Source organism: Pristis pectinata, chromosome 10 (assembly GCF_009764475.1).
Source record: "Pristis pectinata isolate sPriPec2 chromosome 10, sPriPec2.1.pri, whole genome shotgun sequence".
Taxonomy (NCBI): Eukaryota; Metazoa; Chordata; class Chondrichthyes; order Rhinopristiformes; family Pristidae; genus Pristis; species Pristis pectinata.
The window spans coordinates 40,769,266-40,783,118 of record NC_067414.1 but is presented as its reverse complement, the minus strand read 5'-3'; the positions used below and the strand labels follow the sequence as shown (position 1 = coordinate 40,783,118).

At 41.0% G+C, this 13,853-nt stretch overlaps 1 protein-coding gene across 2 annotated transcripts in view; it reads right to left on the bottom strand.

Annotated features, from left to right (window-relative positions):
• Nucleotides 1–9,102: 9,102 nt before the first annotated feature.
• Nucleotides 9,103–13,853, bottom strand: part of scara3 (scavenger receptor class A, member 3) — a 32,968-nt gene continuing 28,217 nt past the window's right edge. For both annotated transcript variants that reach the window (XM_052024856.1, XM_052024857.1), the window contains exon 7: nt 9,103–11,457. In XM_052024856.1, coding sequence (XP_051880816.1) covers nt 11,054–11,457 — 404 coding nt within the window. In that variant the 3' untranslated portion in view covers nt 9,103–11,053. The remainder of the gene's footprint in view (nt 11,458–13,853) is intronic.

The window sequence follows — 13,853 nt, the reverse complement described above, 5'->3', positions numbered from 1 at the left end:
CATTTCGTGTGCGTTGCTCCAGATTCCAGCATCTCTTGTAAATGAGAGGTTTTCTTTTGAAATGGATTGAGGAATTTCTGGAGAGCACAGAAAAAACATGAAGCATAGCACCATGGAAGTGGTTGTTTATAGTCACAGATTTAAGGAAAAGGATAGGGTGGGGGACCAGAGGCAGAAATGGTCCAGCAGTAGGAACAGGAGCAAGGGGTTGCAGGTGAGTAATAGAGGAGTAAAGACAGAATCCACTGGGTCAATCATGCACACTGCCTCAGTCCCTCTTTGAATGAGTGCTCCATCTTCTTCTGCAGTGCTGGATCAGTGACTTGGTGTAACTAGTACTTGCAGAAACTTTCTCACTGCCCAACATCTAGGCACCACCAGCATCAGCAAACAGGCCACAGTGCAAGGTGACTACTCACTTCCACCCCACCAGCTTTAACCATCATTGCCCTCCTAGTTTGAGAAAACAAACTTTATTTGACAACAAATTTGTGCTTACTAGAACCTACAGGGTATTGAGTCTGCTCGATAGCTCAGTGTGAACCCTGCCCAACAAGATCTGCTATGCTGATGTGGGCAGGACCAAAGTATGGAACAAAATGGCAATGTGTTTTAGGCTGAATAACATGTGAAGTAGAGGGTGCAGACGAACATGCTCAGAAAGAGACTATACACAAATGCATTCAATGTTCCCAAACTCAATTGATGTCTGATGTAACAAAGTATAGAAAAGCTGTAAAACCAGTTCAAAACAGCACCACTAGAGAGTGTGGTTAGGTTTAAATTCAGAACCCATATTCAGAGGTCAAGAAAAATGGTTATTGATTAAGTAGTTGTTCTAATATATTTGTCATGGTATTACAACTTCTGTACGTTCCTAAATCACACCCTGTGAGATAGTTTTTTTGTGGACGAATAATGAACATATCCAGTCCAAGTTACCGAACATGCCAGATTCAATGGGTATGCAAGACAAGTACCTCTGTGGAGATGCCCTCTAAAGGTACAAAGGAATTTCAGCCAGGATACAATATTAACATAAATACAGCAGACAGTGATTTGTCATTGTGTGTGAATAGCATGAAAACTGGTGGGAAACTGCAACCTTTACATTGGGCATCTTTCAGCACGTGTCAGTTCAAAGCAGCAAGATATTTTAATTGTAGAAAAGGGCACGTAGCTTCCATGTGTAGATTAAGCTGTGAATAGCAAACAGAAGTAATGGTAGACAAGTGATGTCTTAACAGAAGGGAAACAATTACTGTCCCTTGAGCCTGCTCCACCAGCCAATAAGATCTTGCCTGATCTGATCGAGGTCTAAGTTTCACTTCCCTGCCTGTTCTCCTTAACCTTGTCACCACAGTCCTAACCTCTGTCTATATCAGTGTCCACATTACTTTAGAGCTTCAAAACTTCATAAACTTCTGAGTGTAGTAATTCTTCCTCACCTCTCTCATAAATGGGTGACCCTGTATTCTGAATGGCTCCTGGTTTTAGATTCCCCCATAAGGGAAACATCCCCTCAGCTTTCCAAGCGCCTTCTGAATCTTATGTTTCAATAAGATTACTCTAAACTCAAAACCTATTCAACCTTTCCTCATAAAACAACCTCTTCATCCCAGAAATCAACCTAGTAAATTGCCTCCAACCCAAGTATATCTATCCTTAACAAAGGAGGCCAAAATAATATGCAATACCTCAAGTATGGCCTCACCAAAGTTGTAGTATGATTTCCTTTTCTTTTTTATAATCCATCCACATAGAAAGGGTGAAGGTCTTCACTAAATTAGACCTGTCTCATCCTCTTCCCAGCTTAATGTAGACAAAAGGAGCCAACACTACTTGACAATTAATACCCATAAGGGAATGCATTCATATATTAAGCTGCCGTATGGGGTAAGATCATCACCAAAAATATTCCAGGCTTCAATGGATAAGGTGCTTCAGGAGGTCTAGAACTGTCTGTGCAATCAACACGCCAATCTAATTGTAGCCACCACAGAGGAAGAGCTTCCCTTGTTTCTTTTATCAGCCTGGGCTATATTTCATTCATGGCTGGTGATTTATCCATTTGATAAGCCCTGTTATACTTCACCTTTTATTGTGTTTCCCCCATTCAATACTTCATGACAATGGATTTCATGAGAACTTAAGGACTTACTGAACACATACACTTTACAACAACCATCTCCACTAATACCCACCCTTCCATATTTCTTTTTAAATAACATGATTTGGAAAAGTGGTCACCATAATACAGAGGTGATAAAAGTCCACTGAAGGTATATAAAATTATGAGAGTCCTAGAAAGGATTAACAGTAAAGACCTATTTCTCAGAGAGGTCAAAAACTAGGGATATAGGTTCACTACCATTAGTAGAAGGTTTAGAGGAGAATTGAGAAGATACAATTTTGTCCTTAGAATGAAGTGGGGTTGTCCTGGAACTCACTGAAAGGGTGGTGGAAGCAGAAGCTTCCATCAGATTTAAAAAGTACCTGATGAGCCCATGCTCTGCTATAAAATGCACACTGAAAAATGTGAGATGGTAAATATCATTTTTATCCCTGCCAGGGACACATTTGGCTGTTGGTTTCTATCATTTTATGAACATTCTTAGAAAAGGTATTTGCATCTTTTATGGTACCTCAGTATCCTTTCACCTGACGAGAATTGCAAGTACTCCAAAATAATGTAGTTTAGGTTCTATACACATTTAACATACCTTCACTGCAATTCTATCCCTTGAACTATAAATCCCAGTACTTATTACCTTTATTATGTTGTTATTAACTTGAATTGCCATGAATACACCAGATCCCTGTTACAACAGCCTGCTAGATAATAAGAGAAAGATTTTCAACCCCAAGAGCAAAAATGTTTGGATTGGGTGGAATATTAAAATTTAACCATGTCTAACCCAAAACTAACTGTATCTGAACACACCATATACAGTTTTACCAGAGGTGGGATAGGGTAGGATGTGTCCACTGTACACCCCAGAGAAAGGATGGGGTGGTGCACACAGAACACTCACAGCAGACGGGATAGAGTGGGATGTAGCCAGCACGCCCTGTGGATGTGATGGGCTGCGATGTGCCCACCACCTTCTGGAGATAGGGATGGGGTGGGATGTGAGTCAGGATGCTGTGTCATACGCCTAACCTTTCCTGGAAATAGGATGGGGAGGGAGTTGTTTGTCTCTGGCGCCTCACGTTATTGTTTCTCATCTGGTATTGGAACCACACCCCCATTCTGTTCAACCAGGTGTATTTTTGTACCTCTTCTACCTGTTAAATGTTATAATCTTTTTTTTTTAAGGATTAATTCAAAAGCAACATGTACAAGTCTGGGAATCCAGCACAGCTGCCACATCCCATCTGAATACTCACAGAGTCACTCTTTCTCTCCCTGGCATTTTAATTTGTTTTGGAGTTTTTCATTGCTACAAAATAATACTTGCAGGTTAAAAATTATAAAGGCAATTCTGTGTCTAAGATGACTTGTGGAGAGGCTGTCAGCAAAATGTTGACTACTCTAGTTACTTTGGTACTAAATATTGGTTTACAAAAGATTAGCATCCATGGTTCAGGAGACATGAAGCTCTTTGCCTGGACCTAGGGACCTCCCCAAGGCTCTGAAAATAAATTGAAACCACAAACAAGCTTCACACTTGAATCTGTTCTCTTGCTCTCTCACATCGCTGTCAATTTAATATTGTTTAGTTCCTAAATCCCTAGAAATGCTTCATTACAATATTTAAAGAACAATGGACTAAGAGTTCCTAAATAAATTGTTATGTTACTATTCATGCTAATTGTCCATGTAAAATTACCCATTTACACATAGCTGGGTTTTGGCAAGAAGTGTTAATACTTGACATTTTTTTATCGAAATATGTTACATTTACAGAGACTATTAATAATGATTTGTGAACTGAAGGAAATTATCCAACTGAGAGTTCAAACATCATTAACTATAAGAGGGGAGTTTAAACCCCTAGAATGAATGATGGTTAAAATTAATGAATTCTCCATCTTCACAGCAATCTGGCTGAAACACTCACATAGCCATGCCCAAAAGCAGAATGATTCAATGTACACAAGAAACTTATTTGCCAAAGTTGGGGATTTAATTATAATCAATGTACAGGTAGTATATTTTACACCTTAAGCAGGTGTTAACTTTGCACATTGATTTTAACTTCCCTCTGAACTGAATGCATGCAACATGGATTCTGCAGGGCTCAGAAAACTAATACAAGTTTCAGTAGCATTTCAGGTGGTACTTATCATTATCCTGAAAGAATAAAAACTCACCTGTTGCAACTGGTATTCCAGATCCCTCTGCCAAATGTTTAACAGGGAATTGTTCTATGCATATGAGCTTTCAACTTTGGAGGTTTTCAAACTGAAAATGTCAGATTGGAGTTGTGTTGAATGTGCTTAACAGCATATTGGAAGATTGTGCGCCCAAATAGAATCAACATGTGCACAGGAGGCCAACGTAGAGGAGACAGGAAGGCAAGAGACAGGCACGCAGGATCAAGCTGTGCAGGAGGGAGGCAGGCAGCAGCTTCAGCAGATGTAGAAGCAGGCTGCCCCCATCCCTGCTGTGATTGCTAAGATGTTTCAGCTGGCAATCACTGAGTATTAAGAGTACATGAGGACCCCATTTGTGTCCATGGAGAGGCAAACTTAGCCAAGAGGATTTGAGGCAACATGTTAGGTCAGATTGAGATCTGATCAGATTGAGAGTAGTGGCGAGACTTGGAAGCATTTTAAGTAGGGCTATGACTTCTATTTCTCCTTCCTTCATTATCCCCCCTTGGACCAGCATCACATAAGTCTGCCACTTAACACCTTGCCAAAGTTGTTATAAGGTCAGAGATAAGATAGTTATCCTGAGATCTTCTTCTTAGGAAGCCCTACAGGACTGAGGATAATTTACTTCCACTGAGGTGGCTGATGAGGCCATTGTGGGAATAGCAGATTCTGCTACAGATGGCCAGGTGGGTAGTTTGTTAGGTAGTGTACTCCATCCCCTGCTTACAAAAGGATTCTGTGTACTCCCCGTGCAAGGCCTCAAGGTTCTTAATGCCATTACAAATGCTCCTTCTCCACTTTGAGTGGACATGGGCCAGCAGTTTCCAGGAGTCAATGGGGATGTTGCATTTCTTCAAGGAGGCTTTGGGTGCATCCTTGAATCTTTTCATACCGCCGCACCTACATTGGCACCCAAACTTTGCTCTTCCGTATGATGAATGAGCTCTCCTTCAAACTCTATAATGGTCGGCTCTTTCTCTATGACAGATATTTTTATCACCTACACCGTCTATTATGCAGATTGTGCTTGCTGCAACTGTCAGTATTGTCACTAACTTAGTGATATACCTCCAACTCAGTGCTAGCAACTTGGGTTTAACTGATCTGAGATTGGACAGATTACGTCCAAGACACAGCAGCTCCTGACACACTCATGCTCACCTATGAAGTGTGAAGAACCAGGTGGGAAGCCAGTAGACACCCATCCAACCTGTAGTCCTCTAGTGGAACACTCTCAGAGGGAATGAAGACCCTGAGGAATCATCCTCGTCAGTGCCCTGCAACGTTTACTATGCACATGATGGCATGAAGACCTAGTGGCCTACTCCCGCTCCTGTTTTCTTGTGTTCATATGTGTTCTCAGAGGCAAAAGGGATATGGTTTAGTTGTGGCATGCAGTTGAAATATCAACTTCATGGCTCGGTTGTTGATAAAATAAATTTGGTCTATCTTCATCAGGGAAATAAGAAATTCTGTCACCAGCAATTTGCTGACTTCTGTTTTTTTCCACTCCCACCAACATGGGTACAGATACGTAACTTACTTCTTGGTCACTTTCCTCAGAATTACTTGGCTGGACTATTTGTGATAGTCCAACTCCAGTCCTCTCCCTCAACTTTTTGATTGATATATATGGAAGTAAGTTATTGCAAGGATCAGTTATGTTGAAATTCTATGAGCACTGGCATTGTGCATGTGAAAGTGCTGGTGCATCAGGTGCATGTAGGACTCATGAGTGGAGGGTTTCAATGGAACATCCTGCCATCTAATTCTCTCTGTACTGCAGCAGGGAGTTATTTGGAATTGGAATTAGAATTGGTTTAAAATTGTCACTTGTACTGAGGTACTGTGAAAAGCTTGTCTTGCATACCATTCATACAGATCAATTAATTACACAGTGGTTTGAGGTAGCACAAGGTAAAACAATACAGAATGCAGAATAAAGTGTCACAGCTACAGAGAAAGTGCAGTGTAGGTGAACAATAAGGTGCAAGGTCATAATGAGGTAGATTGTGAAGTCAGGAGTCCATCATATCATACTAGAGGACCGTTCAATAGTCTTATAATAGCAGAATACAAGCTGTCCTTGAGCCTGGTGGTATGTGCTTTCAGGCTTTTGTATCTTCTGCCCAATGGGAGGGGGGAGGAGAGAGAATATCCCAGGTGGGTGGGATCTTTGATTATGCTGGCTGCTTTACCAAGACAGCGAGAAGTATAGACAGAGTCCATGGAGGGGAGGCTGGCTTCCGAGTTGCACTGAGCTATGTCCACAACTCTCAGCAGTTTCTTGTGGTCACAGGGTGAGCAGTTGCCATACCAAGCCGTGATGCATCCAGATGCTTTCTATGGGGCATCAATAAAAATTGGTGAGTGTCAAAGGGGACATGCCAAATTTCTTTAGCCTCCTGAGGAAGTAGAGGTGTTGGTGAGCTTTCTTGGCTTTGGCATTTACGTGGTTGGACCAGAATAGGCTTTTGGTGATGTTCACTCAATGGGGTGAAATGAGGCAAAGTGCTCAGAGGAGCAAACACATGAAATACAGAGGAAAACCCTTTAAATGAAAAACAAATTACAACAGAAAACATAGGAAATTCTCAAGCAGGTCAAGCAGTATCAGTGGAAAAAGACAAACAGTGAATGTTTCAGGTCAACGACCTTTCATCAGATTTCCAGCATTCACTGTATTTTGCTTTTGGACCTTTTATTTTGCCTTTTAATGGAATGAAAATGCTTCTAATTAGCACTGCATTCAGAGAAATCCTTCTGACATTATACCACTTATTATCAAAATTTTACAAAAGCATCAGTCTGACCTCATTTTGATTTAAGTTTTCTTCAAAGGAAAACAGATGATAGATTTCCTGACTGATCGATGTAATGAAGTTGATTTCTGAAAAACTTGCCCATAAAAGTTTAGCAGCTTTGTTGTTTCAGTTTCCACAATTAGAAGCAACATTCAGTCTGATATTGTTTATACAGAGGCTGTGGTGCTCAGGAACAGTGTCACCATTAGTCTGGCCATCAAATCATGCTATGTTTCTCAGAGACAGCAAGCCAGGAAATAAAAAGCACTGTAATATTACAAAATGCAAAATACAGACTGGCACATCCTAAGGGGATCACGGTAGATTATGTATTATCTGAGAAGCATTACAAGAAAAAAAATTAATTTTTATTTTCCAGCAAAGATATTGACACTTGAATGGTAATTCTGTCAGTTACACCTTATTCAACACAGTTTAACACTTTCAGTGGATTTTACAGTGAGAATCCTGCATAAGTTGCAGATGAAATCAAACCACTGTTTCTCTGTTGTTTGCATCTCTGAAGACTGCAATACCATATCCTCTCGAGGACCTGACAGTAGCTTCTGGATTTAACTCTGCATATCACAAGTTACTGTCAGTTTTGCACAGTAATAATAGCAATGCAAACTGGTTCTCTTTCACTTACAACTGCAAATCCCAGGTTAATTTGTCTATAATTTTGTTGTACCTAGGACATAGGGAAATAATGTCCCACAACTTCTAGGTTAATTACATACAGGGCAATAAGATAGTACAGCATACTAAATTTATTTGGTCAGGGCCCCAGATACCTAGTTATAATAACAAGTTACAGAGATTACATGAGTTGGATGACATTTATAATAGCATGCAAACCAGCTGCAGTTTTAACATAATTACAAATAAGAAAACTAAATAATATTCACAATCTACAATCAAACAATACTTCATTTTGTGGTAAATATTCCAAATTGTGATATGAAGTTTATTAAGGTGTCACAGATTTAACTGAAAGGAGCACCGTGAACGTAACCTGATTAATCCCTTGAATGTCTGCATGTGTGCTTTTGGTAGATTTCATTTGAGTTCAGGATATAACATTATAATGGTATTATAATAAAAACAAAGCAGCAAATGACATATATTACATTTGACGTAATGCATCTCTGTAGTGATACTTGACTAATCATCAGCCTGCAGTTACAACAAAAGTTGAACTGGACAGAAGGTAAATAAAACATCACTTAATTGCTAAAAACATTCTATCACATATCTTACTTTTGTACTTCAGAAAAATTAAAATTTAATGAATCCATGCAAATAATATGTACCACTTATTACTTGTTGTTACTGATTCCCAAATAGAGCAGGAATTGTCCCTAAATTGTAAGGAATGAGAATATTAAGTGTGGCAGATCTTCAAGGCATTATTTTTTATGTTCTTGCTTGAATTTCTCAAATTTTCAGCAAATATAGAAGCAAATGTTTATATCTATTCAGGTCACATCACATTTTTGTAACTTAATGCAAATACATTTTCTTCCTACAGACTTACTTGATAAACTAAGTTAATGTCAATTTTAGAAGAAGTTTTTATAGTTGTTGTGTGCATGATATACTTGTTTGATATGGTATGGTGGTGGCTGGGAAGATATCGTTTGGTGGAGACTAAGATTCTTACTCTCCCGGAAAAAAATACTCCAGCCGGCTGTTACCAAAGTCAAAACTCTGTGACGTTTAGGCTATGTGTTGGACTCATACTTAGCAAAAGACAACCATCTTAGCAAAAGGATATTTGTTTTCCCAACAAAAATGTAATGGGTTTAAATAAGAGCACTTTATTTAAGGCAGTAAAGGTTTTTGCATCACATAGCAACATTGTCAAAGATTGAAATGCGGGGGGTGGGGGGGGGGGCCTATATTCTAATCTGCGTGCTGTGTAAGGTTAGTTGGTTGGATTACTAATGAGAGTACAAAACCCATAGAGAAATAGCACTTTTCTGTTGCGTGAGTCCTGCCCACCCCAGAACTGTATCAAATTAGACAAACTACTGCCGTAGCATTGCTATCAAAGCTGTGAAGAACTTTTTATAGCCTTTGGTACATTTTCATCGCTGCTTTGACATTCATTTTCCAATACGTTTTGTGATTAATGGTGGGATATCTTTTCCAGTAGAAAGTTCAGAGCAATCTTATGACTTGAAACTGCATATTTTAAGAATTTGGGAAAATCTATGTAAATGAGGAAACCAAAAAATGCATCAAAAGTGGATGAAAATTAAAACAAATTAATTTTATGTTTAAATGGTAACGAGCCATTTGGTCAAAATTATTTATCATTTACATGTTAGGCTTAAAATCCCACACCCTTGTCAGTTTTCATAGCAGAATAAGTCAGTGAAGATGCACCATAAAAGTGTGCATGACCGTATTGTCACACTGATAAATGTATGGGTGTATACATTCAATGCTACCCAGTACCTGACATATAACTGTGATGTGCCTGAATTGGAAAGTCACAAGGCTGAATGAAAATTAGAGTGCATCCTTCTTCTATTAATTTGAGGGAATCTGCCTTGCACTTGTCTATAGTGAACTACTTACTTCAGTACAGAAGCCCAAAGCTGACCCCAAAAGATGGCAAACAGGAATTGTGAAGTCAAAGATATTCTTGCTCTCCCGGCACCAAAGCAATGATTTATTTGTTTATTATAAGGTCATTCAGTAAGAAGTTAAGAATTCATTATGGATCAGGCAAGGTTCCTGTGTGACCCCACAATACAGAGGGCAATGAGGGGGCCTAAGATATGCGTTAAGCCTCTTGATTGCACAAGAACTGTACCAGGTGGCTATCTGCAGTGCCCGAAAAGTCGCAGAAACCCAATATGGCTTCCCCACATACTGATTGCATCAATATTTGAGACTGTTCAACCACAGGTCCATTTATGCATATAAAATGAAGGTTTTAAAGTCCAATTTCTATCCTAGTAAACATCATTTGGTGTCCCTCATCCCCTGAAGGCAGTGACACACCCTGGCGTGGATTTCATTTGGATTTGATTTTAATTACAATCCTCAGGCACTTCACATATTTGGTTATCTTTGTTTACACACACACACACAAACACACACACACACACACACACATACACATATACACACACAGTATATATATTGAAAGAATTACAGCTAAAACTGAACATTGGTATGCTGAGACATTTGGTTGTGGGCATCACTTGATCAAACTCTAGAAACTCTACAAGTTTCTCTTGGAGCAGAGAAAACTGAGGGGAGACCTGATAGAGGTATACAACATTATGAATGGCATAGATAGGGTAGAAATTTGTAAATGTTTCTCTGAGGCATAGGTGTATATGATCAGAGAGCATGGATTTAACCTAAGGAGTAAAAGGTTTAGAGAGGATATAAGAAAGATTTTTTTTCACTGAGAGGATGGTTGGAGTGCACTACCTGAGAGGGTGGCAGAGGCAGAGACTCTCATAACGTTTAAGAAGTATCTAGACAAGTATTTGAATTGACAAGGCAACAGAAGGCTATGGACCAAGTGTTGGTAAATGGGATTAGTATAGATGGGAACCTGATGGTCAGCATGGACAAAAGGGCTGAAGGGCCTGTTTTTATGTTGTATGATTCCATGAAACCATTCGTCTTTTAGCAGTCTACCAAAAAAACAGCCATCGCTATGACAGTCACTGTGTGCAACACCTTTCAACGATGACTACTTAAACTGGTTGGTAACTAATTGCATGTGATCAGGAGCTCACATGTCAGTGACAGTGACTATCTCAGTTTAAATGAATCTGTTTCATATCTTCAACATTAAACACGGCTGATTAAAAGTCAAATAAAGCATACATTTAGTGATACAAGGTTATATAATTAACATACAGCAAGTTTAATCAGTTAAAACAAAGTGCTTCCATTTACGGACCTGGTGGTCCGGGCGGCCCTGGGGGTCCCAATTTTCCCACTTCCCCCTTAAGTCCCCGTGGGCCAGGAATTCCAGGATCTCCTTTACTTCCCATTTGGCCTTTGGGGCCAGGTGGTCCTGGTTTCCCTTCTGGTCCTCTGTCTCCTTTTGGGCCAGCTTGCCCTTGGATACCAGGCCTCCCCATGTTGCCTTTCGTTCCTTTTGGACCAGGACCTCCTTCTGGGCCTCTTGAACCTTTCTCTCCACGAACACCAGGGAGTCCATCCAAACCTCGTGGACCTTGCTTTCCTGTGGGTCCTGTGTCACCCATATCACCTTTTAATCCAACAGGTCCAGCATTTCCTTTTACCCCTGATTCTCCTTTGTTTCCCTTTGGTCCTGGAGGTCCTGGCAAACCTATATTAAGAATAGAACAACAATGAATAAATTTTAGTAGTATTGATTGGGAAGTTAATCATTTTGTTTAATATTCCTTTCATTGCTGCAGGATCACCATCATACACGCCACTCAGTGTTATCCTACGAGCAGAAGATTGCCTAGGCAATTTTGTGTGGTGATTTTTGTTGATGGAGGGATGCTGGCTGGAACACCAGAACTTCTGTGCTCTTCTCTGGATATGGGGATGCTTCGTGTGCACGTGAACAAGTGGAGACCTTCCCACGTGTGAAAGACAGCACCTCAGACAAAGCAATAACTCTTCAATACTGGGGTGACAACCTAGGTAACATACACAGGGCACTCTTCACCTCCGCCCACCCACTCGCCCTCTATCTGATTCTGGTTCCATATGCCATTCACCTCTCCCCGAATGGCTCCCATTATCACCTCCTTATCGGATTCCAGCACTGGTTGCCCTTTGTGTTCTTGCTTATCTCCCTCCAGCAGCTGCCTGCAACCTTCACACTCCCCTCCCCCCACCTCGTTCCATCTGCCTCTCATTTATTTCCCTCTCTTTATCTGCCCCCATCTATCATTCACCTGCCACTGTCTCCCAGGTCCACCACCCCGCCTCCCAACCTGGCACTACCTGCCCGTCATCTTTCATCCCTCCTCAGTCCACCAATCAGCTCCTATCTCACCGGTCCCCTTCCCCTCTTATACTGGCCATCTCCCCTCTCCACTCTCAGTCTTGATGCAAGGTTTTGACCTGATATGTCGACAATTCCTTTTCTCCCACAGATGCTGCTCAGCCTGCTGAGTTCCCCCAGCAGATTGTTGCTCTAAATAATATCGTCTCTGAAATGGAACTTCAACCCATAAACTCACATTCTGCTTTATTTGTTTTTCAATGCTTAAGCAGTAAAATAGCAGTTCTTACAGGAAAAAAAAATGCTGTCACAGGTAGACAGGGTGGCGAAAAAGTGTTTAGCATGCTGGCCTTGATCAGTCTGGGCATTGAGTATAGGAGTTGGGACATCATGTTGCAGTCGTATAAGTCATTGGTGAGGCCGCACTTGGAGTACTGTGTACAGCTTTGGTCACCCTGTTATAGGAACGATGTGGTTAAGCTGGAAAGAGTGCAGAAAAGATTTATGAGGATGTTGCCAGGACTAGAGGGCCTGAGTTATAGGGAGAGGTTGGTCAGACTAGGTCTTCATTCCTTGGAACGTAGGAGAATGAGGGGCAACCTTATAAAAATGTTTAAAATTATGAGAGGCATAGGTAAGGTGGAGGGTAACAGTCTTTTCCCCAAGGTAGGGGAGTCCAAAACTAGGGGACATAGATTTAGGGTGAGAGGGGAAAGATTTAAAAGGGACCTGAGGGGCAATCTTTCATGCAGAGAGTGGTGAGTACATGGAAAGAGCTGCCAGAGGAAATGGTTGAAGCAAGTACAATAGTATCATTTAAAAAGCACTTGGATAGGTACACGGAGGGGTGGGGCTTGGAGGGATATGGGCCGAACGCAGGACATTGGGACCAGCTGGGTGGGCACCGTGGTTGGCATGAACTGGTGGGCCAAAGGGCCTGTATCCATGCTGTATTGCTTTATGACTCTCTATTCTCTATTTAATTACAGGTATTGCTCAATTTACAAACTCCATTGACTTATTAAGGGATATATCTTCAACTTATGAAGCTATTTTCGCTATGACAAATGGAGTACTACAATCTCTGCAAAGAAATACCTTACACCCCAGTTCCCATGATACACTTTGCCCAGCCTTTTTGATTAACAAAAATTTGCTTAATGGGATGTTTTCTAGGAACTCATCCCCTTTTGAAAATTGAGGAATAGTAGTACTATGGAACCAAGAGGAAGAGGAATGTTCCCCTGACCCACATTAAATCCTATGGTCACCAGTGGCTGCTGCTCATCCTCTCCAGATTTCTTACCCCTCCCCTTCCCATTGACTCCTCGGATCAGTCAGTGTCCTAGCAAGCTGAGCTGTTGTTGAAGTAGTAAATGGCAGCTGCTTCTTGCTGGTTCTATCTGAATGAGGCTGGTGGATATGTGTAGACGGAGTGGGACCTGCTGCTGGGTGCATGCGTAGGCAGCCCAAATACTGGCAGGGGGCTTCTGCTAGGACTTCCCTCTTAACAAGACAGGCTGGTTGATGCTCAGAAGTAGAGGTCTCTTTATTCTATGACAGGACAAATTTTGTCTTAAATCCTTCCAGCTGCTGCTGCAGAATAGTATCACCATGGTTGGAAACAAAGGGTTCAGAGGCCAGCTACCCAGTTTAGATCTACACTCCTCCTTCTGCTTATTATTCCCCGTGTACCCAGTGAGATTATGACACCAGATACACAGTAAATAACAATGAGTGTGCTTGTAATTTCTTTTTAATAG